This window comes from Larus michahellis, chromosome 4 (genome assembly GCF_964199755.1).
Source record: "Larus michahellis chromosome 4, bLarMic1.1, whole genome shotgun sequence".
Lineage (NCBI taxonomy): Eukaryota > Metazoa > Chordata > Aves > Charadriiformes > Laridae > Larus > Larus michahellis.
The window spans coordinates 35846381-35874157 of record NC_133899.1 but is presented as its reverse complement, the minus strand read 5'-3'; the positions used below and the strand labels follow the sequence as shown (position 1 = coordinate 35874157).

General features: G+C 39.5%; 1 protein-coding gene across 11 annotated transcripts in view; it reads right to left on the bottom strand.

Annotated features, from left to right (window-relative positions):
* BEGAIN (brain enriched guanylate kinase associated) overlaps positions 1-27777 on the bottom strand; it is a 163624-nt gene that overhangs the window by 31521 nt on the left and 104326 nt on the right. For all 11 annotated transcript variants that reach the window (XM_074583983.1, XM_074583984.1, XM_074583987.1 and 8 more), the window contains one exon: positions 23206-23272. In XM_074583983.1, the coding sequence (XP_074440084.1) occupies positions 23206-23272 (67 nt within the window). The remainder of the gene's footprint in view (positions 1-23205; positions 23273-27777) is intronic.

The following is a 27777-nucleotide window of genomic DNA, read 5'->3' as shown; positions in this document are numbered from 1 at the left end:
ATTTTGTAGTCACAAACTGAACACCTTTCACTTACTTTTTAAATGAAAAAGATGAAGTTTGCCTTTAAAAGTCTGACACCATCTGAGAAACAAAATAATCCAACATCATAATTTTGTAGAGGAAACATCAGACTGGGTAATTTTCCACTGAAAAAGAGTTAAAAAAATTTTTTTCTACCAGTCTTATAGAAGGCCTTATAGGCTTTTATTCTCTGTTTCTACTAAGCTAAAGTTATCCATTCCTGCAGAGAGCTTTGTGGGTGTCTGTCTGCCTAGGACATTTTTCAATCATATCCAAACTGATCAGTCTCTACTGATACTTTTACTCATGTGTTTCCCCGTCATGAATAGCTGGGGATAGCTCCTAACAACTGCTGAGCCTCTTGGTATAAATGGCACAGAAATTTGTTAATGGGCTAGCTAGAAAAGTGTGGACCAGGAAAAGCTAAAAGAGGTGGGTATAAAAATACCTTGGTAAGGTATCTGACCAGGAAGGAATGAAATACAAGCTGTTGCTTCCTCAGATTTTGTGGTTTACCCTTCTGGGCTATAGGTTGCATCAGCTTACATTTTCTCAACTAAATATTTTACTGAGACCAATAAAAGGTCTGAACAGCACAAGAACTATACCAGGCAGGCATCTGAGGTGCATCTGGCCTACCACCTGTTTGAGAGGAGAGGTGCCCAGAGCAGTGTACAAGAACAGAGCAAGCATGGAGTCATAATTTCGCAGAATATCTTCCCAGCCTCTGGTAACTTGAAATTTAAGGTCTTCCTTACTTACAGGTGTAAATAGTAACTTTTAATCACTTCCTTAATCCAGATGTGATTTTAGCATCCATAATATCCTGTGGCAGGAAGATATTTACCTAGGTGCTGAGTGGAAGTGCCTCGCTTTTTTTGTTTTGAATCTGTCACTTGCTACTGTCATTTGATGCCCTCCAGTCTTTTACTGGCTAGGATAAGAGGTCATTCCTGTTTACTTGCTGCCCATGACTTTTCAGATGTCCTTCCTGGGATCCTCCTCTCTCTACCATTTCTTCTACAAGCTGAAGAGTCCTCTCTGTGTATTTGCTCTTTGCATGGAATGCACTCCAAGGGTTTCTCATTCTGTTGCTCTTTGCTGTATTTTTTCTGTTTCTCTTATATCTTTTTTGAGATGGAGAAACCTACGCTGCATACAATAGCCAGCTTATGGATGCACCATTGACTTTTACTATGACATAATGACGTTTCTATTCTGTTCTTTAATCCTTTATAGTATACAGAATAGTTTCAAGACGGTGTTTTACTAGAGTATCTATTATAACTCAAACCCCTAAGTGGTAATAGCTAGTTCTGAATGTCTCAGGGCGTGTGTGAGGTTAGAGCTGGGTTTCTGACATGCTGTCAGTCACTCTGCTCAGAAACACTTCTGGGGATTGTCGCAATCTTCTTTGACCCTGACTGCTCGCTGCAGTCAGGGAATGCTCTCATCGCACTGGTCATCTGCCTTTCACAGGTCATCTCTGAACATGCACAGGCCTGACATCAGATCCGCCCCTCGTTTTTCTTCATTGACAAAATGGATTACTTTTACTTACATTTCATTTCCCACCTTTTAATATCTCTTAACAATAGGAAAATACTAATTTATATCCAGCATTATCAGTTATACTATCATTTAAATTTAACCACTCATGTTTTCTGTATCTTTTCTGCAATGAACATATGTCTAAGGTACAGCAACTTTATTACAATATCAACTTCAGTGCTTTTATTCTGATTGCCAGTAGCACTACAAGGGACATACCTCGACTTCCACATCTGGTGCAGGCAGTTAGAAATACCAGTGTATTTCTGGTGCAGGCAATTAGAAATAACGAGTATGAAGATATGGATCTGGAGTTAGTCAGTCTGTTTAGACAGATAATAGTAATTTCCCTCCCTCTGCCCCCCATTCTTTTTTATTTTGGAGAACTTTTATCTTTAGCTGTTGAAGACAAGTTGGAAAGCAAAGGCTACGACATTGCTTCTGGATCCACCAGGCGTCTGCTTGGTATCCCATTCTGACTAAGTCTGTGCACTGCCAACTTGAAGGCTTTAATTTTCATGTTTTGCTTAGTGTTTGGTTGGAGAAGAAGTAGGAATAATTGGTTATAATAATGGACTGTTCATGCCTGCAAAGTAAAATGAACACATTCATGGGCTCACTTCCTTCTGCTGTTAGCGCAGACTGCTTTATTCAAACTGATTTGCAGTGGAAGCTTATCTCTAGGTTCTGGCTGTGAGAGGAAAAGTAAATAAGCCTAAGCAATTAGAGTAATGTTCATGCAGGTGCAAAGAGCCTGCACAAAGCTCTATTTACTCTTGCCTTCAAGCCCCTTGAATCATCCTTGCGGAGCTTACATTGTATATGAGGTTTTTGTGTGGTATATTTCCCACATAGAGTATTTGAGTGCTTCCATTTCACTATAGAAATCCTCAGCACTAGAGACATATCTGGTACCAAAATAGCTCTGAGCATCTTCTCAGTCCTTGATGGAATGAGCCACTTCAGTAATGAGTGGACAAGCTGTAGAATCTCCAAGGTCATTCAAAGGTTTATAGTACTGATTAGTAACACTGTAAAAAAAAATAAAATTCTGATCTGTGTTATTTTACAAACAATAGATAAAGGCAGCAAATGTAAAATGCTGGGAATCAAAGACTTCTGAAAAACATCAGCACTACCTCGATAATTACCTGCACATCTAATGAAGTGTAAACCCCTATGGAAATCAATATACTACTGGGATTGTCTTTTCTGTAATTTATTATTTTGTATAATTCTTTTTTTAGTTTGGTAATGAAATCTCCTTTTGTTTGCTTGCCCTACTGCTACTTCAAAATTGAGCAGTTAAAACTGTATTGCAAGGATTTCCCAAAAAAGCTTTATCCGTGTTACTGAAATTCACAATAACTGCTTATTTCTTTCTCTTGTGTTGCATCCTAAAATACCAAAGCACAAAATGACTGATTTATCTATTTAGGTTTACATTAGTGGTGGCCTGAGGGGATAATTTCAGGCAGAAATTCTATAATATTTTCTGCAGCAAAGCTCTTGCTTTAAGGGCAGAAAAATCACAAGGCTGTTGAACTGATGCTTCTGTTCTCTGGTAAACTACAACAAAAGAGCAATTTTAGCCCATTTATTAAGAAAAGCTTTAAGTATAAGCAAACATTTTAGCAATGTGTATTTTATTTTTGGATGAAGGATATATAAAATTGACTGAGTCATAGATTTTACGGTTTAAAGATAATGTTAAATCAGGTAATGTAATTTCATCTCATCTATAAATCAATTCATTGAATTCCAGTCTTGGACTAAGACCAATAATATGTGTTGGCTGAGGAATATCTATAGTGTATGTAAATTTGGTTGTACCTCCTGTCAAAATAATTCCTTGGGTTCTTGTGTCTGTTTTCTTTGGTGTTTTTGTTTTGGTTTGTTGTTGTTGTTGCTGCTGTTTTGTTGGGATTTTTTTGTTTTTGTTTTTTCCCCCCAATGCGTGATTAATCTCAGACCCAGAACTTAAAGGTAGCTAAAAATTTTGGGCATTTATCGTCATCCCTGGTCAGTCAACAGACTTTGCCCCCATCTGCTACCACATCTCTCATCAGTTTTATTCTCCTGTGAAAGTCCCGGTGTATTTGTTTTTCTGCTAATGTCTTCTCCTCCCAGGCTAACAGGACAACACAATTTTTTCTCCCAGACAGGATATTACAGGGAGGAGAGAGGAGAACAGTTAGAAAGGAAGCTGGAACTACCATCAAGACAGTCTTTTTATTCACCCTTTCCCTTTGGGAATTGGAGACCAGTCTCATATCTAGTGGCAAAACCAGCCCAAGCATCTCACTGAGATAGGTCATATCAGGATTTTGGAAGAACTGTAGATGATAGGGTAGAAACAGGCCAGGAGGTTTTCAGCAGGGACCCACACAAGACTCTTGGGCTCCTAAGTCTCTTTCCCCCATTCCTCTGGAGTACAGGATTTCATCTCTCCTCACCATCATCTCTTCTCACCATCCTACCTGAAAGGAGGTTGTAGAGAGGTGGGTGTTGGCCACTTCTCCCAGGTGAATAATGACAGGACCAGAGGAAATGGTCTGAAGTTGCGGCAGGGGAGGTTTAGATTAGATATTAGCAAGAATTACTTTACTGAAAGAGTGGTCTGGCACTGGAACAGCTTGCCCAGGGAGGTGGTCGAGTCACCATCCCTAGAGGTATTTAAGAAACGTCTAGATTTGGCACTTCAGGGCATGCTCTAGTGGCAGGGATTGTTGGTTTGGTTTTTTTTTTTTTTTTTTTTTTTTGTGTGTGTGTGTATGGTTGGACTGGATGATCTCAAAGGTCCTTTTCAACCATGAAGATTCTATGATTCTATGATCATGTAGTTGACAGTCCCTACCATTTCCCACAAGAACCTCCCTGGTCTTTCTCCTTCCTTTACAAACTCCTGGGTGAAGAAAAGGAAGATGGAGGAGGTGAAGGACAGGGCCTACTGTGAGGGAAGAGAGACAAAAGCCAGGAAGGGGAGGAGAAAGGAAGCTGTGGAGAGTGCTGGCAAGTAAAGCTGTCTGTTTCTGGTACTATGAGGAGCAGCAGGGACATTATGGCTACTGGAAAGATGCGTTGATTACTGTCCCATGTCCTATCCAGGCCATACCATAAATGTGTGCCCTGCATGTCCCTTTCTGTTTTCTCTGCTTACGCCCCCCTCCTAACCCAGCAAACTTTTTTAGACAGCAGGACTTCAGGTTTGCTAATTTTGCAATCAGTGGGACTAATTTCCAGTTATTTTGATGATTCATTTTCACTGTTTCCATTTTCCTTTTCCTTCTTATTTCAGTAGTACATATATGTAACTTCCCTGTTCTTTAAGTCAGTATTTACTTCTTGTTCGTATGTCATGCAATTATTTTTTTCCAATAACTTTTGTGTCTACCCTTTCAAGTGTATCCAATTCCAAACCTGCCCAAATCTATCCTTGTCCAAATCTATCACCCCACAAGCCCATCCTGTCCTCCTTTTTCTTGGGGAAAAGATACATCATACGCCTGAAAGCCATGTGTATCTCAGACACATTTCTGTTGCAATTCTCACTGTTCCTCACTCAATTAACTGTCATTCTGTTCTGAAAATTCAGTAATTCTACTTCTATGGGTAGAGATACTCAGCATTGTCTGGGTTGCTGTATGTCCATGTTAGCAAAATAAAATATATACTTGTGGATATAGCTGAATGTAACAGAATCCATGTATAAGGAACACCAGTAAGAGCACCTCACTGGTAGCTGGTTCTGTGTTCTGTCCATGAGTAATATCTGAATCATTCAATACTTGCTTGAAGAAATACAGAAAACATCTGCTACAAGGAGTGAAGGATGGTAAGTACTGGCCTACATCATAAGGCTTTTTGGTAGAGCCTCAGTTGGTCTGTATTCAATGGGTTCATGTATTATCCAAGGTACATGTTGATGTTAGCCTGACAACTGAAATATAAGATTTACTTGCCCTTTATTTTGGCTTTTGTACAAATACGTTTAAATTATCCTCTTTTTCATAGGGCAAATGTAAGGTGTTTTTTCAATTATCATGAAGAAATTAATCTTGTAGACACCTGCCTGCTTACTCTTTGAATTATTTGACTTCTACAATTGTTAAAAAATCAAAAATTGTGGATTAAATCCATCAGCTATTGTTGAAAAACAAATTTGAGACTTGTGGGGTTGGCAAATGCAAGAAACTGTCCTTATCCATTTTGGACATTTTTAATTCTTCATTATGGCAAAGCAGGTGTGAGTTTCATCCTTAGATGTAGAAGGTTGCTGCAAGCATACAACCAGTCACTTTTGAGTAACCACTATTATGCTTAGGAAAAGGGTGAAGGTTTCGTATATAACACATTTAACAGAGTTTTAAGTAGAGCACTGTCTAGTTGAAAAGTACTGAGTAAGTTGCGATTTTTCTTTGTGAGCATACAGCAACTGGAGAGGTCTGCTCTGGGAAGGAAATCTGATAGACACGGGGAAACGTGGAAGATCCCTAGGAGAAATAAGCCTGGAGTCCATGGAGGTGATAGGAAAACCACGCATTGGAACTGATGAGTGAGGCTGTGGTTCTTCAGGTCCAGTCAAGCACTTTACCATTCAACATCCACACTTTGAAATATCAGGAAATGCTTTGAAAAGTAGCATCTCCATGAGACATACCCCTTTTCTGGAATGCATTCTGTAGCATTTATAGGAAAAGTGCTGCTGAAGACACACAGACAGGATAGCAGAAGTCTCAGACTGGATTTAAGTGAAAAAATGCTAAAAGCCCCATGAAGTACAAATTAATTGGAATGAGTTTAATTGGGATCACCAGTTTATTGGGATATCTCCCAGGGAACTGATTTAGTCTAATGAGAATGGATGGCAGTATCTGCTGATTAACTGGAAGAGTGTTAGCATACGTTGAGCTTAATGGGGAGGGCTCTGGCAAGTTTCAAAGTATGTTCAAGGTTTTTCCTAGCTCAGAAGGGTAAGGTCTGCTTTTCTGTTACTATTGTTGGAAGAGATTTTATTTAGGAATGAATCTCATCCAGACTGTTTTGCATACAAACTCTTCCTTCCATCAGCAGATTCCCCAGCTGTGATATAACACAGGAAATATATATTTTTGAAAAGTCAGACCATCTGTCTTCCTACAATAAATACAATTAGAGATAGCTATATGGTACCTTAGCAGAGAAAGGAAAAGTAATTCTGCTGTCAATGGACACAGCAGACAAGACAGGATTGACAGATGCTTGTGATATTTTAACAGCAATGTTCCTAGACTTTTTACTCTGTCTGCCTCAGTTGGGTTCTAAAAAATGATTCCTACCCTGATCACTTCAGGGACTTATTATTATATTTAGCTAATATGCTTAGCTTTACAGAATTGTTGAAAGCCCAGCTAGATGTATAAAATTTTGCCTTCAAAGTTCCTTGAAGTGCCACATCCAAGATACATCTCCAGTCCTTTTTGCTTGTACTGACTTTTCATATCCTTTCGCTGTGAAAACATCTGTTTCTCTAAAATTCTTGGCATCCCAGTTTAATATAATTCAGAATTTCTTATGCAGTGCATGCTGTAATAAGGTACGCCTTAATATCTATTGGCCTTTGGTTATCCTTAATTGCTTGTATGAAGTCGCTTAGGTTAAGAGCTTTTACTTTGAGTTTAAACTCTCCTCATACAATAATGTCCTGATGAGAAGGTTTTGATTTAAGACCTCCCTCTGTTTAACTTGGCTCATGCTTAAATATTTGTACTGCTGAATTTTAATTCTTTGTACTGTACCCAGGGATTCAGGGCAGAAAAGTTTGTGTGCAACAGTAATACAAATGATTGATACAGCCTCTATCAAAGTTGCCAAACTTGCTAATCTCTATATTTGCAATGTTAATATTTTCTATAAAATTGTCAGTTAACTTGTCTATTATGTTATTAAATAATCCTGTCTGCCAGACCCAAGCTGTGCAGAAGTCAGCTACACAGTTATTAAACACATTAAAGTAGAAGATATCAACAAAGAGCATTTTACCTTCCTCCTGGCACCTTTCATTTGGTGCAGGTGTTTGATTGCATTTCAGGAGTTATAGTAGAAAAATCCATGAAAACAGGTTATTCTCCAGGGTCCCGTTTTACTATAAAGACAGCAGTTTATACCACTATTCTGTTTCTTCTTCATTTCTGCTCTCATTCCCTGTTACTTCTTTCCATGTCACAATCTATTGCATTCTTCCCGTCTGAGACCACACCTCCCACTGACAAACTCTGGTCATGGAGAAACCATTCCTCTTTTCTCTCTGGACAACATTTTCCAACCACCAGCCTGCTCCCATTAAGGCTGTCAGCCACCTGAAGACTTCTTGGAGTCAATCCCCCTATCTGGACTCAAAGCTTTCTTCCCCATCAGTGATATCCTACTCCCTCCCCAGCCCACTGATTTCTTTACTGTTGTACCCACAGCGTCCTCTCTAGGATAATAGCTGGTCCTATTCTGTAAGTGGGTAACTACAGAGGCCACTTTTCTCGTGCTCTAACTTCAGCTTTCTTCTACACAGGTGACTGTTTATGCGTTACCAGGACAAATATACAGCATACGTTTCTAATCTAGGGGGAATGTGAAAATACAGTGTTTCCTACTCCATAAGAAGTGTAACTTTATTTACAGACTTTTTGACTCTATATAAACAAGGTATATTGTCAAAAAAACCCCAATCACAAAACAGCAAAGCAACAGCCGCCTGCCAAGAGCCCACCAACCTACTATTTTCTGCGGCAGCTATGTGCCAACAAAAGCATTTCATACTCCAGAAGGAGAGCTGTGGGGTGGAGCTTTGTGTTTTGAATAGAAAATCATAGATCTCATCAAAAGGAAGTATTCATACAATTACTGAGTCATTTTCAACATGACAATGTTGCAGCTAGGAGTTGATTTTTGTACCCATATCAGTCCCCTAGAGTTTTGCTATTGAATTCTGGAGATGCAAGTTAATGCTTAAAAATACGTATATAAAATTTATAATATGAAATCTACATTGGCACTATTAAACCTGATCTTGTCACTCTTTTTCTTCAGGTGCATACTTGCTTGAAACTCACTTGGTAGTGCAATGGCACAAATAGAAAGTCCTAAGAAAGTCAATCATTTAGAAGACAGAGTCAGGAATCTTGGTCTCTCCTAATAGTGTTAGCAAATTTTGACATCATGAGCAAGAACTTCCCATCCTGCATTATCAGAAATCTCTGCAGGATGACTTAGGGCATCTGTTGTTGATGCAGGAGGAGGGAACAAAGTCTTGAGCAGGATGGGAAAGGATGTGTAGACACGCTGCAAACTCATCACACAGCAACTCTCTCCAAAACCCAATGTGCTGCTACAAAGCTGAGCTGGCGTTAGCGTGTTTGGGAGGAGGAGGATTGCAAGCAAAGATGACAGCAGGTGGAGAAGCTCAGAAAATTTGTAAGAGGATCTCTGTATAAATGACCTTCCTCTGAGGCTTTCTCCCACAGTTGAGACCTCAGGAGAGGATGATCTAAGCCCTTAGAGCTTATCAGATTTTGATTTTAAAACCCACAGGCTTTAAGCTACAGGGACACCCTTCAGGTTGTGCAAAGCCTTTGCTCACTTCAGGTTAAATATGATCTCTCCTTTATAATGAATCAAAGCTTTTATAACCCTCAGGCCTTGGTAAAGGAACTGTTTTGTTTTAAAAAGCACTGTTGGAACAACAGGAAGAGCTAAGCCAGGAAAGAGCAAAATAAGAGGTTTTGTACCCTGCTAAACATAGAATGATATTTAGGGATGCTACTTGTACAGTCATCTATACAAGACCATATCCTTTAACCCCAGCATACTACCAAACAATTATTGACACTGAACTTAGAGAATCATGCCCGGAATATGTGTATAACGTTTAGATAACGTATGTAAAAAGAAAACCATCTGAAAGTCTCATCAGAAATGCCCTGGCACTGGGTAGCTATCCGCTAATTCTGCAGTGCTCTTGGCTTAATAAAGCACAGTAAATATGAAAATATTTAGAAAAGGAAGTATGCTTCAGGCCCTTGAGGAAAGCCCTGCATACTTAAATAATGATTCTTGACTTGTTTTTAATAGTTCAGCTGTTCTTCCCAGTTTGATACATTATTTTCAAGGAAATCAACTTTCATGGCACAACTTTTTTATGGATTGGACTATCATTTTTTTGGCTCTACTGAAGTTTCCAAAGTCTTTAGTATTTTTGCTTCTTAAGAAGGATCATGTTAAGTGTATTACTCTTTTGGGACACAAAAGAAGAAACATAGATATCCAGGATGGCCATAGGAAGGGATTCATAGCTTTGAATGACAGAGTATTATCACAGTCACAGGAGTCCGGTATTCATCTTTCATAACTTAACCTCATCTCACCATCTAGAAGTAAGGCACTGGATAAATCTGCTTGTCTGTTCTTTGCTCAGTGGAAGAGATGCGCCCAAAGGGTGTTTATGCTTAGACACAGTCACACTGTAGAGGTGTTTCTATCTCTTATTTGACTTGAGAGGAGCTTGGGGACTAGCTGAGCCCTTATGCTTAATTAATAAGGTATAAGTAAGTGATATGAAGCACACGTTTTGTCTTAAATTCCAACTAGTGCTTCCTTATATTAGCTTTGTTGAAAATCAAGTAGGTGGCTGAGAGTGAAGCTTTTAGGAAAAAAAAAAAAGAAAAAAGACCTCTAGTTCACTGCTCATTGCATTTCCAGTTTTTTTATGTAATGGCATATTAGTTTTCTTTCAATCTTGGCATATTAGTTTTCTTTCAATCTTCTGGAAATTCTCCACAGTTCTCAGCTTTCTTAGTAATACTTATTAAAACCTCAAATGCATGTTTGATACGGTCATTTCAAAACCTGAAACAGTGTTTATAAAGTGTTGGTAAGTTAAAACCATCCATTTTTACTTACCTGTATCTACTTTCATCTTCAGTTACTGTCAAACTACAAAAAAAAAATTGTCATCTCATGATATAAAAATATCTCATTTTCCTGAGCACAAAAAGCTCATTGACTTTTCCATTACAGTACTAAAGCCAAGCACACCCCACCATGCCTAGTAGGTAAAATACCAAAGTCATCATTTAAATTTCTTCTAGTTATATGAACTTCAGCTCCGTTATTTTACCTAGTATCTTACAAATTCTTTCCCTGTGTCTTTTTGCTTCCTTTATCTATTTTTTATGTTTCAGGGCTTGTAATTCATATTGACTGCTAGCAGTTCTTTCCACTTGCTACTTGTACAGTTTCCATTTTACGTAGCAATTTTTACTTCTTCTCTTAAAGTTTTTTAATCATAGCTTTTATTCCTAAATGTGAGACGTGTTTTTAGCAATACAACGTGAATGGTAACTGATAAATGTTTAAATCTTTTCTCCCAGATGGTTTGGCTCAAAATAATTATCAGGTTTGCAAGATTCACTCTTTTTTTACATTAAATGCATATATCATTGGTTTGGACTTTATTCTGGATACAGATATCAAATGTAAAAGATTCATGATCTCTTTCCCTTGAACTACAATGCATTTTATTTCAAAGATGAGTCCCTGTATTTATCATAACGAAGGTGAAGAGAGCATTCCTTCATGTTTAATGTAGCATTTTCATAATCAGGAAATTGTCATTCTAATTTTTTTTAACCACTTCTGAAAAGCTCTGTACTGGCTGTAAGTGATCATCAGCATAGGTCACTAAAGGTAAAGATGACAGCATTTTTTCCTCCTGTGTGCTACAAATAGCTGTTTATAGAGATATTGCACAACTGGTTGCAGCATGATGATCTATAGCAGGCTCAGACCAGCATGTGATCTGCCTCTGCCTTCTATTAATAATTCAGGAATATTCAAGACTACTGTTCTGAACTCCCAGGCACAATACAAGAGCGCTGTTCCCAAGCTCTTCAATCCACTTGATCTATCCCAAACAAGCTAATTTAACCATTTTAGTTGCCCGAGCCTTTTCCATGAGCTTCAGTCATAGTCTGCCACCAATACAAACACATTGTTTCCAATTCTTCTAGTTTGTTATTAGACTCAGTGCTGATGTATAGGCAGCTAGAGAGTCTCTTTTCATACCCCTTGGTGACTGGATTAGTTTTATCCTTGACACCTTGCTTTTATGGCAAATTAACATACTTTATTTTTTTCCTTTCAATCCCTTTTTTGTTATTAGGTTGATGCCTGGCTGGTATAAGCTCACCTCTTCCACACATGGTACTTTCCTATTTGCTGTAGCAGAGTAGAGCTAAACCAGCTTCTTTTCCTCATAGCAAATGGATCAGGACTCCCCAGAGCCCAAATCTGCCACCTAAAGCCACATGCCTAGTTAGCAACTCTTTTTCTGGGCATCCTGCTTTCTGTCTTGTTTCACTTGTAAGAGAGGAATGCTCTCTGAACAGCAATTATATGGATGGCTCCTGTCTTTCAGCAGTCTACTGGGAACTCTTCTTTTGGAGACAACGAAGATAGCTGGCACTAGCCCCTGTGGGGTAATTACCAGTAAAATTCCTCATGCTAATCTCCGAGCATTTAGTATTAAATCAGCTTAAGGAAGAGTATACGTAGTCAAAAAGTTGGAAGAAGCAGGCAGATCCATGATCCTTTTAGCACTCTCTTCCAAAAGTGCTTCTAGCCTGTATTTCTTCTTCGTCATGGAATATATTCTCATTCGTTATTTTTCATCTCTGTCTATTTACTCAGAAGACAAATTCCTGGAAGTTGAGCAATGGAAAGCTGGGCAAGACCATAGAGTGAGGGTTTATCAAAATCTCATTGCAGCAGATAAAGCCAATTACGTATGTCACCACGGAGTAAAATAAGCCTTGTTCAAATGAAGTTTCTCCCTGTGATGTTATATTTACCGAGCTCCTGCGTCACTGTAACTGGGAACCCTGAGATGTAGATACATAAATACAACTGTTTGAAGATTCACAGAGGAGCAGAGTGGGTATATTCTCCAGTCACCCTGGGAAGGGGAGACAGCTGCTTTCCTTGGTGCAGAGCATCAGGCAGAGTGTTGGCATTTCTCCTGTCTACAAACTATTTCCCTCCCCAGTGCACTCTAGGAAGAAACATGTAGCTGGAAAAAAAGCAGAGTGATTAAGCACAGACACTCAGCCTGAGGAGAAAAAGCTCTGCTTTCTGCAACCTGCTGGCAGAACCCAGCGCAGGGGTCTCTCCTGCTGGTGGGGTGGGCCTGTCCCAGGACTCCAGCCAAGGACAGAGGCATTACCACTCCTGGGGTGTCTCCAGGGGAGGATTTTGCTCACTCACCTTCTTCCTCATGTCAAGCCCGTAAAGCCAGATGGCTTGAGCTTTACACATGGGAAATCTTAGTGCAGCAGGTTGAAACAACTGTATTTTGCACTCCCTACATTTTCTTTCTAGGCTGTTTTTGGAGATCTAACAAATATGAATCCCTCATGGAGACACCTCTCATTAGCATCTTGAGTTGGGTATTGAATGCCGGCACCCTATTAGAAGGAAATAAATCTATCTTGATAAGATAGATTTAATATTTGATAACTTAGAAACCTCCGATAGCCTTTAATCTGCTTTCCTGGCATCTTGGATAGAAATTAAAGTTTTACTTTTTTGATGTCTTTTTTCCATTCTTTGTTATCTCTCCTATCCACATGAGAAATTTAAAAGAAAAACTGTTAAAATATTTGAACAGGAAAGTATAGAAGTTTTGAAAGAAACCTTAAAGCGTCAGATAATTTGAGACAGAAACATCCCAATGTATTGTACTGTGTTTTTCAATTATTCACAGAAAACTGTTTTGTGACAAAACAGAATCCATTACTACTTTAACATCACCCAACATTGAAACAAACTTCATTGAGCTTACTACAGCTGGTGTGTAAAGATCCATTCAGTAAATTATGCTTTAAAAACTGCATTGAGAGACTTTGGCTAATTTTATTAGAGGTTTTAATTCTGATTCTCTGTCTAGTAGTTGGGTAACTGTAAAAGAACTATTTATTAATTTAAAGCTCATACAGCTGATTGATGCATGCTAATGCATTTTAAATTTAATAATCACATCTTCCTTAATTGAATTGTATTTGCTCAGACAGAGCATATAATTAAATCAAGTCTTTTCTAATCCTTCTCATGCCAGATTATTCTATGGTACATGGAGAAAGAATAGTCAAAAGTATGCATTTAGTTAATTTAAGCTCATTGAAAAAATCCATAGTCACATTGTGAATGTTTGGGATATTAATCATTTTCAAAAATAGAGAGATGTATTTTTCCATACATATCTTCTGCAATAATTAAGAAGGGTGGAGAGGCAGCAAGACTGAAAATATGGCTAGGAAGGAAACAGTTTTAAGAAAATCCAGCAAATTTATACAGCAGATAGTGAAATCTGCATACCACATGACCAGCAAGTTATTTCAGACAATTGCTCTCAAACGCCTTTATGGATAAGGAGCGGGTACTATTGCTCAGGAACCTTCACTTGCTTTACTCGTTCCTTATTATTTTGTCTCATGATGCTGAATTAAACAAGGCTGACAGAGAGAAGACACAGAAAACAAAGCCAAGACATAGCTAAGAAATGACAGAAGAGAAAATGAGGAAATGTTTTACTGAGATACTCTGATCTGCTTGTGTATGCCTGGTCAGTTGTTTCCAAGATGCAAGTCCAGGACCGAGGAGATTCTAAGACTTAAAAGATTGAAAAACCTGGCTAGGATGAGGGGGGAAAGTTATTTAGAGTTGGGGGTGGATTTCAGAGTTGCAAGAGGAGAAGGGTAGAGTTTAGGCATACAGAGGTTTACTATTTTAATACTTTTCTCTGATTGCTGAGGACCTTTGTCGCGGGCGGAGCACACCGCCACAACTTTTTGATAGAAGAAAAGTACAGGAATACAATTCATAGTGGGATGTTCAAGCTTGGCATTTTCTTCCTTTTATGACAGATTAGAGGAACTGGATATATGGATGTACTATCGATGTATCTTCTGTGTCCATAACACTTTAAAAGATTTATTCTGCAAAACAGAGCTATGGAAATAAGCAGCATATTTTTCTCTGATAAATGATGTATTGCCTCAAGTCTAAATTACTGACCTTATCTAATTTGTCCATCAGAGTTAGATTATAGCATTTATCCTTTTTAATAAACAACACTGGTTGATGATTTAAAAATGTCCTGCAGCAGAATCTGATTTCTCTTCTTGATTTCCAAGCAGTATAATGTTATTAAACATAACATTGTGGGGCTATAGTGTTTTGTCTGAAGGTTTTGCTCTCTTGCTCTATGGCATTTCATTTGAGGAATGATTTGCTCTTAATATCATATTCAACCTTGTACTGGGAAAGGTCTTATAAGGATTTGTTTCCTTGACTACCCCATGTCACAAGCTTGAAATGTAATTCCATAGCAGTAAAAGGAAAAAAAAAAATAATTCAGTACTGGTGTATAATTAATAACGTATCACAGAAAGAAATCTGGTTAGCGAAGTGCTGTCAAGGTGCTGCTTGTGAAGTAAAGGCACGCTTTTCTTTGCAAGTGATTTGTAAAACGTATGCAGGATCATTATTTGTCTTCCCAGTACAAGAAAATACTATGGTTGGTCTTCAACGTTTCTTCATGGGGGCAAGCACGCATTGACTGAGGACAAGAGGAATACTGCCTTTCTGAGCAGGGTAAGTCAGTTCATATGACCTATCCCTGACAGCTATAGGGGTTTGCTCCTTATTTGAAATAAGGTCAACCTGCACAGCATACGCTGTGTAAAAGGACATTATAATAAAAACTGCTTAGATCTGCACCTCCTGCTAAAGGTCTGCTTGTCATTGTGTCATCTGGAAATAAAATTTCAGTTCAATGAACCGCCCTTGTCTTACATGAGCTCAGGGTAAAGGCTCCTGTTGCCTCTTATGCAGCTCTTCTGGAATGGAAATCTGAGCAGCAAATTTCAGTTACAAATGGGGATACTTTATCTGAATTCAACGACTGCAAACAAACTTGGCCCTAGGCTGGGGAAAGTTCCTGTCATTCCTGGCCTGGGTTCTGCTTCAATATAATCTTTGGTATAAAGTATGGATGAACAGGGTATCACTGCACATGCTGATTGCTCCTCTGACTGCCTGAATTAGCTGACTGCTCATCTTTTTCAAGTGCTCAGGACTTTACTCCAGGCACTAGATATCTTCTGTGGCAAAAAGTTTCTTTTCAGTTTACAACCATTTTATGCTGCTGACTTAGGACCAGTTCTTTAGGAAACCAGCAGCACAGAGAATCTGCTGTTATAAACAAGCATAATCAGTTCATTGCCCAGCCCCACTGACAGCAGGACTAACTTGTTGGAAGCCAGAGGGGTGGTTTTACTTGCCATCACCTTCTTTGGTCTCCTCCAACATTGCAATTATGCTTGAAAAAATTATCTTACCTATCAGCTTATTAAAAACCTTTCTAAACTGGCTCGTCAGCTTCACAGCCACTGCTGTTTCTACGAGCAATTTAGATGAAGTTGACAAAATGTGCTTATAGTTTTCCTATGTACCTATCGTCTCCCACATTTCCCATCAGTGGCATGCCTTGCCAGGCTAGAGCCCTGATGGATAATAAAATGCTAAATAAATTATAGCTGGAGGAAATAGAGACGGTGTTGATTGATACCAATTCCCTGAAGTCAATGTAATAGTATCTTCTGAGGCTGTGTTAGTGACAGTAGGTTGAAAGAAGAAATGTTTGTTTCTGGAGGAAAAAAGAAAAAGATAAAAAGTAGAATTACATATTACGTCTCTAGTGAGCAAAGAGGACTCTGCTGGAGGCACAGGCCACTTGTGATAATAAAACTGACCAAAGATCTTATCATGTTAGTAATCCTACACACCTGTAAACTGTTCTGTGAGTATAAGGGATGCAACTAGAACAAGTCAATAAACAAAGCAGTCTTTCTCCATCCCTCTTTCATTTTGTCTCCATGAAAGTCATTGTCTTCTTATGTCAATTAATTCCACATTCCTTCCTGAACAGATAAAATGACATGGTTTTGAGTTCTGTAGCTGCTAGATTATTTTCAAAAAGTAATTTTCTTTATTTAGAAATGAAATAGATTATAGAAACATATGACAGAAACCCCCTTTAGGGACCTGGACTAAATGGACCAATACTCTGCTTGTATATGCTCTTTTTTTTCCTCCTTCTTCTTTCCCCCCCCCCCCCCCCCCCAAAAAAAAAACTTGATAAACTCATGGGAATGAGTTTATCATTTGGTTTACCATGGAGCTTTTAATTTGGACATGGCCTTTGCCATTTTCTATTTATTTTGTAAACAGAAGATAAGTAACTGGCATTGTGAATTAGAACTAAGAGAACCTAGTAAGTCCTGTGATCTTTTTTGTAGGCAGTGAATTTGGATAGAGAAGACCTAGAAGTTATTTGGAAATTTGCTCCTTGATTCTTGAAGACCTTGGCCAAGACACTTCACTCTTCTGTGCCTTGTTTTCCACCTTCACAGATGATATCAGCTTTTCTGAAAGACTTTGAGATGTGAAGTGCCTGGTATAGAACACCTTTTCAGACTTATTCTTACTTCTTGCTTTCCATTTCTTTGTGGTGAATTGGCAGATAAACACAAAGGACCAAGGCACTTACAGGGAAGGCACAGGTCAAAGATACCCACATCACAGAAACATTTCTATTATTTTCAGCTATGTTGAAAACAACAGCTTTTTCTGTTCACAGCTGGTCAAGATGGTAGCTCCAGGGGGTGTCCAGAAAGACAGAGACCAAGCCATCGAGATGAGGATGATGAAAATGAAACTTCAACCTCAGGTATCAGAAATGCATACCGGTGGCTGAGAAATAAGACATGTGATGAGAAGGAAAGAGTTCTGTCACCATGCAACAGAGACGATGTTGGAAGTGGTAAGCCGTCCATCGTCACTTTACAGCTTCCTTAGTCTGCTTGTACTTGTGGAAGACAACCTACTTAGAGGGAAAGACAGAGCAGAACAGTCCCATGGCTTTGTAAAAAATGGATAGTAGTTTCCAGAACAGCCTCTCATGATGTCATATTCATCTACAGCAATTAGGAGGGTGCTGGACTGCCTTACGAGTCTTGGGAAGAAGGATCACCCTGCCAGCCACATAACAATGGGATGACAATGGAAAACGAATCTCTGTTCAGAGAGAGAGAAAGGACTGAGGACATCTGAAAGCCTCTGTGCTCGCGCGAGGCAGAGTCATGTTCCCAGCCTACCCAGGAGGGTTCATTTCTTTGACTGGAGAACTAATGGATCTACTCAGTCTGAGCCTGTGTAGTTGCTACAGGTGTTAATAGGTGTAGATTTAAAAGGCTGGTCCTATAGCCTATTTGGCAATATTTTTTAACCTGGAAAATGAGTGTGAAAAGAGTTAGTGAGAGATGGAGATATTTAGCACAAAATGCCTGTAAGCACAAAAAGATAAAACCTAAAGTCCTCTTAGAAATGCATTTTTTCAACCGCTATTTTTATAAATGACTTGTTTCTGTGGCATTTACGGTCATTTCCTTCCTCAGAAATGTTGTTTTGCAGTTGTTTTTGTCCACAAAGCACAGGCCTTCTCTGGCTTCTGCCTTAACTAACCAACCAGTATAAATTTCTCTTGAAATTCACAGCTGTCTTCACTGAATGTGAGCAAATGAGCCTGTCAGGTTGAGCTGACTCTAAACTTTTCTTGTCTTTGGGATGCAAATCCTTTTAAGTATATTTAGGTCATCTCTATTTGATTTTCATGGGACATACAGTGGAGGGGGGGGAGCAAGTTATTCTTCATAAAGGAGAGAAAATGTATAAGATGTGCTTTAAATCACTACAGTCAAAGTCACTGTCAAAGTCATCATGTTCCATGTAGGAACCTAAACATGCTGGGCTTCTGCTTTCCTTACGTTTGTGTCAGAAATCGGCTTTTTCTCCATTGCCTGCATCTTTCACTTATGATTTAAACCAGATTGGGAAATGACTGGTAGCTGTCATGGGAGACTCAGGTGCAATCTAATGATTGACTAGTTTGAACTCCAAAGCCAAAGCGCTGGGCTCACCCTGGTAGTTAGATGCTTTTAATGCTTGACTGAAATTGTTTGTCAAATTCTTCACCACTTTCCACATTCTTTACCTTCCTGGCCTGGACACCCAGCAAGCTGCCTCCTTTAAAATAAAATTGCCCTGATGCGAAGTCTTAGAGCATCACTTAAAATTGCCCAGCTTATATTTAATTCATTTTTGGATTTCCCCAGCAGGAGATGCTTAGGTATATACTATGGCCAGCAGACTGGAAAGCTCCAGATATTCAAGAGCTGGATAAATAACTCTTAATAACATAAAGCATAAAGTATTTGCTGTACCTCTTAGTCCTCCTCCAGCTCATAGGCAGAGGGAGAAACAGGATAAAAATCAGCGCAGTGCTCAGATAGTGCAGCATTTCAGACCTGTTCATCCTTAACGCAAATCCCTCTTTACTGCTGGTTTATATAATAAATACTTCCAACTTTATGGCTGAGTCACACCCCACAGCCTGCCTTAATATAAATGAAAAATCAGGCATTAATGTAACGTAGCAGTTTTCATCTTGACAGATGATAAAATGTTTAACGCACTGTGTGCAGAGGGATGATGCTGGATTTGCAGGGCGGGGAACCAAAGCTGGGGCTGTGCTGAGGAGCCTGGCAGGGCTGGCAGAGCCAGTGCCCGGCATCTCCTGCACTGCAGAGCAGTCACGTCCTTCATGTCTGACAGCATTCAGTATTGCCTATGCTACCGAAAGGTCCTGAACTGGCACTGAGGTAGAGGAAAGCAATTTTCTTCCTTAGAAACAGCAATCAAATCCAACAGGACTGGGGATGACGCTTCAAAGAACCAGAGCTTTCAGTTTGGCAGCAGGCTTGAGGGAGATGGGTTGGCAGACTAAGGGCTATGTGGGAGTAAGGGCTTATGAAGTGGGTGCGTTGATTTATCTGCTGGTTCCCCTGGTCGTCAGAGGGCTCTGCTCCTAACCATAGGGCTGTCACCTTCCATATCCTCCTCCAATGCTGCCTGCGTATTTTTGTATTAGATGCAGATAGCATGCATTTTAGACCTCTCTACATTCTGGCCTCTTGAAGGACTTTGCATGAGAAGTGAGCTTCTACCATTGAGCAGTCTTTTTTACTTTCTAGTTACAAAAGACATATTTTAGGGTGTTTCTGGAGAATAAGGTCTCATGAGCTCTTTGAAGCTGGATTTCTGTGATCAAGTTTTCAAGAACATTCAAAATGCAGATGGGGGAGGAGAAATGGGTGTGACTTTCATTATCAGTTAGGTTTATTAGGCAGCTATTATTAGGTATCAGTTCCTCCCAAATGTAGATACCATTAAAAACCTGGCTTATGGATTTAAAGGTAAAATTACAGAACTACCTGCAACTGAAAGCCTTAAAACACCAGAAGCTTTTTGAAATACGTTGGCTAATTCCACTGAGGATCATATGGGGGATGCGGATGGATTGAGATCATATAAAGGATTTCTTAACATGTGGTTGGGATGACTTCCATAATCTACTTGTAATTGCTGTTTGTGAGCAGCAAGACCATGGCAGAGCATCCTTGGGAAACTCAGACAAGTGTAAGGGAAAGTGAAGACTACTGGTGACAACTGGGAGTAGGTAGTATAAAAAGTTCTTTAGTTGAACAGTTCTGTAATGGAATCACAGTGCAAAATTTGAGGACTCTCCTCAGTCTTTTCCTGCATCTTAATGGAAAAAAATAGTTATAAAGCTTAATTATTTAAGAAGACAGCCTGTATATTTCCCCGCTTAACCAGTGCTTACAAGACCAAACAAATCTTCTCCCCAGCTGTGTTAAGAACAGCAGTTTTATGAGTAGTGACAGCAGAATTTAGTTCTGTGCTACACCTGCCTCTACCATGCCATGTGTTTAGCCTTGCCCAGTTTAATACAGCAAACTCTCCTCTGGTTTGAGGATTGCATTTTTTAGCTCTTAGCCAACACAGACGTTGGGGTTTATATCTTATATTTTTATTTTGAGTTGTGATGTGACAGAGATTTCAATTGGAAACCATTTGCTGTGATCAGAGGTGTGCTTTCAAACATTTTTAAATATTTTATAGATCAGCACTCAAAAGGAAGCAAAGCCTAGAAGAAAAATAAATGCTACTTCAGCTGCTTTTCTGTGACTGCTGATGAATTAATGATTATTTTTTACATCCCTTATACCAATAGCAGGCATGAAAGGCTTCAACATTCAGGATACCCAAAAACATTAGGAGAGAGAGGCCAAGGTGGAGCCCTAGATGACCTGGGGCCAGTCACTGGGAGAGGGGGAGCTGCGAGTCACCTGTAAGGACAGGGAGAAAGCGGTCTCCTGGGAGCATCCCAGGTCACCTGCAGGCAGGGGGAGCGAGGGACCACTGCCCCAGGAGTCTTTTTTTCCCTACTGGTTGCATTTGGAAACATTAAATGGTCAAAACTTGTACACTCAAATCTGAGCGCATATATGTGTGTGTGTATGCATGTATGTGTGTGTATAGAGGGATGGGGTAGGGGAGAGAGGAGGAAGTAAACACATGGTTTATGTATTTGGATTTGTATAAAGGTAGAGAAATCAACGGCTTTTGATTTTGGAATGACAAACTGACTAAATTACACAAAAAAGTAAACACAGCTGTTCTAAGCAGGAAAAGGAGAGAAAGGTATCCAAGAGCCCAGTCCACCATAAGCTGTTGATTAACCGGACCAGCTGTTATTTAATCCAACTTTCTCTGAAGTATTGAGGGATTTTGGAGTACCCTGAAAATCAAATGGTTTGGCTTATCTAAATCAAATATGGTACTATTTTCCTCTTTTTTTTTTTTTGCTTTTAATATTTGCTTGGTTTTGTTTTGTGTCTTCAGTTTCAGTGTTTCCGAAGGCAAAGCAGTCTGGAGTTAAGTGGTGTACAGAGCCTGGTTGATCTTCTTCGAGCCTCTAAAGCTACCGTCAATGATTGTCATATTAGTGGGATAAAGAAAGGTACGGTGCTCCATGGAACCAGTCTTCCTTATTTCTGTACTGTGCTCTGAAATCATTGCTCAGGATTTGAAGCGGATGCTGAAACAGCAGTTTAAAAATTCTTTGCTTTGATCTGAAATACCTGATAAAAAAGCATGGATTTTCTGGAGTCCTTCTTTCTCTTTCTAATCTTTTCATTTCATTTACCAGTCAGAATGCCTCTACTTTATTTATCTTTTGTAGCGCATATGTACTTAATACTAGGCCACAGATGAAGACAAAATCCCAAAGTGATTTGGGTAAAAAGAAAAAGAATGTAACAAAGGAAGAGTGGAGAAAAAAAGCCAGTATCACGAGATCAAATGTTATTTATGCTTGTACAGTGTTTATACATATATTTATGAACAAACATGAGCTATAACCCAGCTGTAACTTTGCCCTGTCCTTAGCCAGTTACAAAAGCATCGGTACTTCATCTATTTTCAGCTATTTAAACAGACTCCTGAGATAAGAACAATGGCATTTTAAAAAAATTGTTTCTCATTTCTTAGTAAAGGCTGGTGTCTCTCCAATATGTTGCCATAGTCCCTATTTACTCTCAAAGCACAATAATCTATTCCCCTCATTCCAAGCTGCCCACCCATGCAAATGTTACATATGAGACTTGTGTAAAACATAAGCTTATCCTCACGTCCTTACCGCTGTAGGTCAGGACTCTGTCCGGACCCATACACTGTGTGCTTATGTGTGTGCCCTGTTCTTGCCCGGGCCATGCCGGGTGAGGGGCTGGGCAGAAGCAGAGCAGGGAACGACTGACTGTACTGAGCCGGGAGCGGAGGAAGCATCTGAGGCTGTTCTCATGACCTAAAGGTCTTTGGAAGTTCAAAACTGTTGTTCTTTCCTCTTTGGGTATTACCCTCACATTTCTCTGTGAATTTTCTCCTAACAGTGCGTATGATGTTCCAGCAGCATCAGCAATGAGCCAGGGCACTAAAGGCGTTGCCTTTTTTTTTTTTTAACATCAAACTATTTTGAATGAACAGTGCTGTGTCTTGTAATATTAGTCCTAGATGTGGAGCCCATAAATGGTGCAGTGATTTCCTCGCTCAGTTACTAATTGGCCTGTGACAGTGACATTGACATTGCGGTTGCAGACACATGCAGATAGGAAATTAATACACGAAGATTGATAGTTTTGACAGCATATGCAAGTCAGACCATCCAAGCTTTATTAAATCACTTAATAAAAGCTGAGTGAAAGTATCTAAGAAGCATGAGAAAACCTTGGATTACCTTATTTAAATTTCTTACTTAATGAAAACATAAATATTTAAAAACCCATGAAGTTATTAACTAAATTAACCAGAATTATTTTAAAGGTACAATTTACTCAGCCAGATCATCAACCAGTGCAATCTCCATTTAAATTGATGGAGCTATGCCGTCGTACACAGCATGAGCTCTAGATCATGATACTGATAAAGCCATATATCTTTTTTAAGCATACTGCATTTAGAGCATAAGGGATTTTTTTTGGTGACAGCTACATATACGTTTGTCCTATGATTTAAGAACCGTAAAAACACATTTAATATTAAAAAAAAAAGTTCACATGATAACTTACCATTCTGTAAAGTTTATCCTCCAGATCCTGATTAATTCTTTGTAAGGCTAGGTAATTGTTTTGTATCCTAAAACAAAGATGATATCATGTAATTGAATGCATTGTTTTTCATCTTGTTTTTTACCTGTAATTTTCACATCAGTACAAAATCTTGGCTTGCACTACTTGAAATCTATTTTCTTATCACGCCTGTTGCCAGTCAGTTGTTGCCTTTGAAATGTAATTACCACCTACTTCCTAAGAAAAACTTCTTTGTCATGTTTGCTTACTATATTTAGTGGCAATTTCCATCAGGAAAGTGAAAATATATTTGCGGTTCTGCACTTGTGTGCAGACATGCGTCGCAGCATGGGAACGTCCACAAAGAGATTGTAGCTTTACATCAGGCTCAGGAATGATATGTTAGGGGGGAAGCTTGAGCTGTATGCTTAGAAAGTACAGAAAAAGATCTATGGAACTCTCTTAATAAGGAGAATTGCAGCAGAAACCTAATGACTGTAGCAAAAGCAACATGTGTGCATCACTGCATGACTTAGAAGAGAATATTCCTTCTTTTGAAAAAAGTTCAAGGAATTGCCTATTCTCAAGAGCTAAACACATCCCCTTTCTTCAGGAAATACATTTAGATAGCTTAGCCTCGGAAAGGTGGGAATTTATTTTTATCAGCACTGAGGGATTGAATGGACTCACAAAATGAGATTCCCCTGCTTATTCCAGAGCAATACACCAAAGAAAAGTTTTGATCTGTACACCTTTCAGTTACTTAGATGGTACCTTGGTATTTTAATGAACAATCTGTGAAGCCTGTGGGAAAAACATCACTATTTTGGTAGTGGCAGTGCCTTTCTTTTCACAGAAGGCAAGTAGGGTAGCTCCTTGTTCTTGTTTGTACGTATCACCTCAGCAGGATTTATAACTATAAAGCAAATATTAGAAGCTCAGCTGTGAAAAGTTTGTCTGAATACATCTATATGTTTGTACAGAGTCTTAGTTCAATAGGTCAAAGCATTTTCAGTGGTGAGCTGATTTTAGGTAATGGGCAAGTGCGTTCAGTGTACGAGTGCACTCAGATGTAGTACATGTTCATTCAGCAGAAGCCACTTCGTCCAGGAAGCCTGGACCTGGGTGTAGTTTCCATAATGATCAGGAACAGAGTGGGATTAAAGAAGCCTCTTTGGCTTATTATACAGTTAGGAGTGCCTGCTGAAATCAGAACCAAGACCTGCATTCGAACCATGCCATGGCTGCAAATCAAGTGGTCCAGCCCGCCCCTTCCTGGCAGTGAGTGTCTGACCCTGCTTTGGTTGCCATGGAGATTTTCTTTCCAGTTAAATGATCAAAATTCTCCATTCGGGGGCAGGCCAGCGGCTCGTGGTGCCCCTCACAAGGCATGCAGAGCTCCCGCTGGGGCTCCCAGTAATACCATAACATCTGCCGCATGGACCTGGGAGGGGAGGTCTGTGCTGAGGACAGCTGCTCTGTGGGCATAAACACTGACATCCCCACGGGTGAAACTCCCCAGGGTACCGAGGGTCAGCCCACACTCAGGGCAGACATTTCAAACATGTGTTGTGAGCCTGGAGGGAATTTCAGCATCATGTACATTTTACAGAGCTGTTGAGCAGAGACTTCCTCCTAAGGAGGATCTACGGTAAAGAGCGCTTGCTAAGGTGGTGACCCAAATGGGCTGAAAATCTGTGAGACTTGCACTAACCTACGGCTTGGTCATTACTCACCAGTTCTCACAGTGCCATTGTGTAAATGTCCAGGTGACTTAAAGGATTGACTGAAGTTTACGGACCTCTGCATCCCTGCATTGTCCACGCTCCTGTCAGATGCAGCATTTGCTACCCAGCCTCTGTATAGATATTTATTTGCGCAGGTCTAGGTATACTTGGGATTTTCACAGCTATTTTGCCAGAGTCAACACAACAGAGAGAAATCTTAGGGTACCCTGTACCCAGCTTTTCATGGCACAGGAGAAGGCAGAGATTATCTTGGTAAATCGGTGGAAGCAAGGAGGCTTGAACTGGCTTTGCCTGCAAACAGCTACTCAGCACAGAGTTACGTTTTGCTGGTAAGGCTCTGTGCCGTGGTGCAGGGAACAAGGATTTAGAAAAATAAGATAGGGCCTGCTGGCTGAGAGCAGAAGTGCCGCAGTATCTTCTCTGTCATGGTCTATAGTTTTTCTCTAGTAAAGCAAAATAGAACAGGTTAAACTTGCTTTGCACCCAGGCAGCTTGTGGCTCAAGTAGAGGTGGTGTAAAACCGATGTAAACTTTTAGCACTTGCAATCTCCTGAAAGTTTGCATGGATTCAAAAGCATCTGCATAAATTCCTGAAAGATAAGGGGAAAAAATTATTGGTTCAGGGTTTTTCTAGCTCAGACGGCTCTGTCCCCCAGTCTGTTCTGCAGTGTAGACGTATGTGGAGAGCTCAAGGAAGAACCTTTCCATAACTTTGAGATCATTAATAAAACCAGCAGTAATTGCTGCTTGGATATCTGGCTTGTGATGGTGGCCATGTATCACTGGGTTTGCTCCTCAGCTTCTGTTGACACTTTTTATCTTGATATGGATGACTGGAAGGTTGGTTACCATTAACATAATTGCTCTTGGATGGCAACACTTCCATGCTCTAGGTGGTAGAGGGTTTTTGCAAGAGCTTATCACAATCTGCTTCTCTGCTTGTAACTTCTTTTGTCTTTGCCCATCAAATTTTACCTTGTTATGTGATTGAGGAGAAAGTAGCCCACAAACCCTAATTCTCTAACACATTCATTTTGCACTGAAAAAGTTGGCCACTTCCCAGTGAAATCAAATTCAATCTAAAGAAAACATCCACAGTAAGTAGGAAGCTGAGCTTCAAAAAGTGTTTCTATTGAGAACAGTATGCAAAGGTAGTCAAAATAACCACAAACACATGCACACATATACAAGCACATACACATGCACATATATGCATAAAACCAAATTGGAAATCCACTGTGCCAAAAGAAGTGTCAGCAAATGTGGTTGGCAGGAAGAGAAATGTACCCAGAAATATATGGAAGAAAACGTTAAAGGGATAAAAAAGGAACAGAGTAATCAAACAAATCTTCGGGCAACACTCTAAAAAAGGAGGAGTGGGGAAAATTATTCAAATTTGAAAATGATCAGGTGATCAAATGGTAACTAAACCCTCTTTGCAGAAACAATACACCCAGATAGCTTGAACATTGTGAAGTATGAAATATTTTAATGTTGTAAATCTGGCTTCTTTGTAAATAAAGCAAAGAGTAGCTTCACTGCCCTATGAAACTGCTATAAGAATAAACTCCTGTGAATCAATAACTTATCATTTTTTGATGGCTTTTTGTGTTTTTCGTATTATTAGGTGATATCCATGCGCCTCCAGGTACATATATGTGCATGCATTAAATGCATGTTTAGATTCTTGACCAAATTAGTGCCTAATGAAAAATATTCTCACCATATTGAACATTAGGTGTCTGTGCTCTCACCTAGCAGACAACATACTCGTCTCTAAGACTGCAGATCACCACTAAAAAGGAAGTCCAAAAAAGCCTCTGTTTCTCTGCTTCCACACAGTCTCAAGCCCTCTTAAGGCCATGATGTATATTTAAAGTAAAACACAGGTTTGGGCTGACTTTCTCTAAAGAAGACAATTTCACCCAGAGTGCAGTTTAGCTTCGAAGAGTGACCGTTAAAATAGTAACTTCTTGTTCAAAAAACCTTTTCCCTCTCTGTTATGACAAGTTACACCAACTTCCTTATGAAAACAAAGAGATTTTTCCCCCCATTTATTCCAAAGCTAACACAGCTACAGGATTCCTGTTGAGAAAACGCCTTCAGTCCATCAAATGTCTTGCTTTTGGTGAAACAGTTATGTGAGGGGGCTAATCTCAGTGCTAAATACATGCTTGAATGGGTTTATTGCTCGTGTCTTAAACTCTGGTAAAAACTAGGATGGGGACCTCACCAAGTTGTTACCCAGGGTAGGGTCTCAAGGAGAAAACGCAATAGGAACTTCGGAGTCCGGTTTCTGTTCCAAGATTGCTATTTGAAAATTGTTTCATTTTTAACTTAAAAAACCCATGCTGATCACATCAGATAGGGGACCACTATGAGTTATATGAAATCCCCCATCTCTTTTCAGACACTTTTCAAAGCTGAACCTCTGCTTTACAATTAATATTTTCAAACCTACTCCACACTGCCCTGTTTTTGCTTCCACCAGGAGAAAAGAAAAAAAACACTTCTAAATGTAGAGAGGTCGAAAACTTGACCATCAAGCCACATAAGTGACCTCCTTGCTTGGTTAACAGAGGAGAGGAGAGGCTTAGCAGCAACATAGGCAATTCTGGATAAATTAAGACAATAAAGGCTTTCTGAAAGGAGTAAAAAAGGATGGTCATTCAGCCTCTCAGAAAAATTCTGCACTTTACAGTAATGGAAGTTTAATAACAGAAATGTTCTCTAGTACACAAGTGGGATCTTGTTACGCAGGGCTTATTTATTAGGCGGGGTTGAATTTCTCTCCCTGTGCAGTGAATAAAGCAAGAGACACATT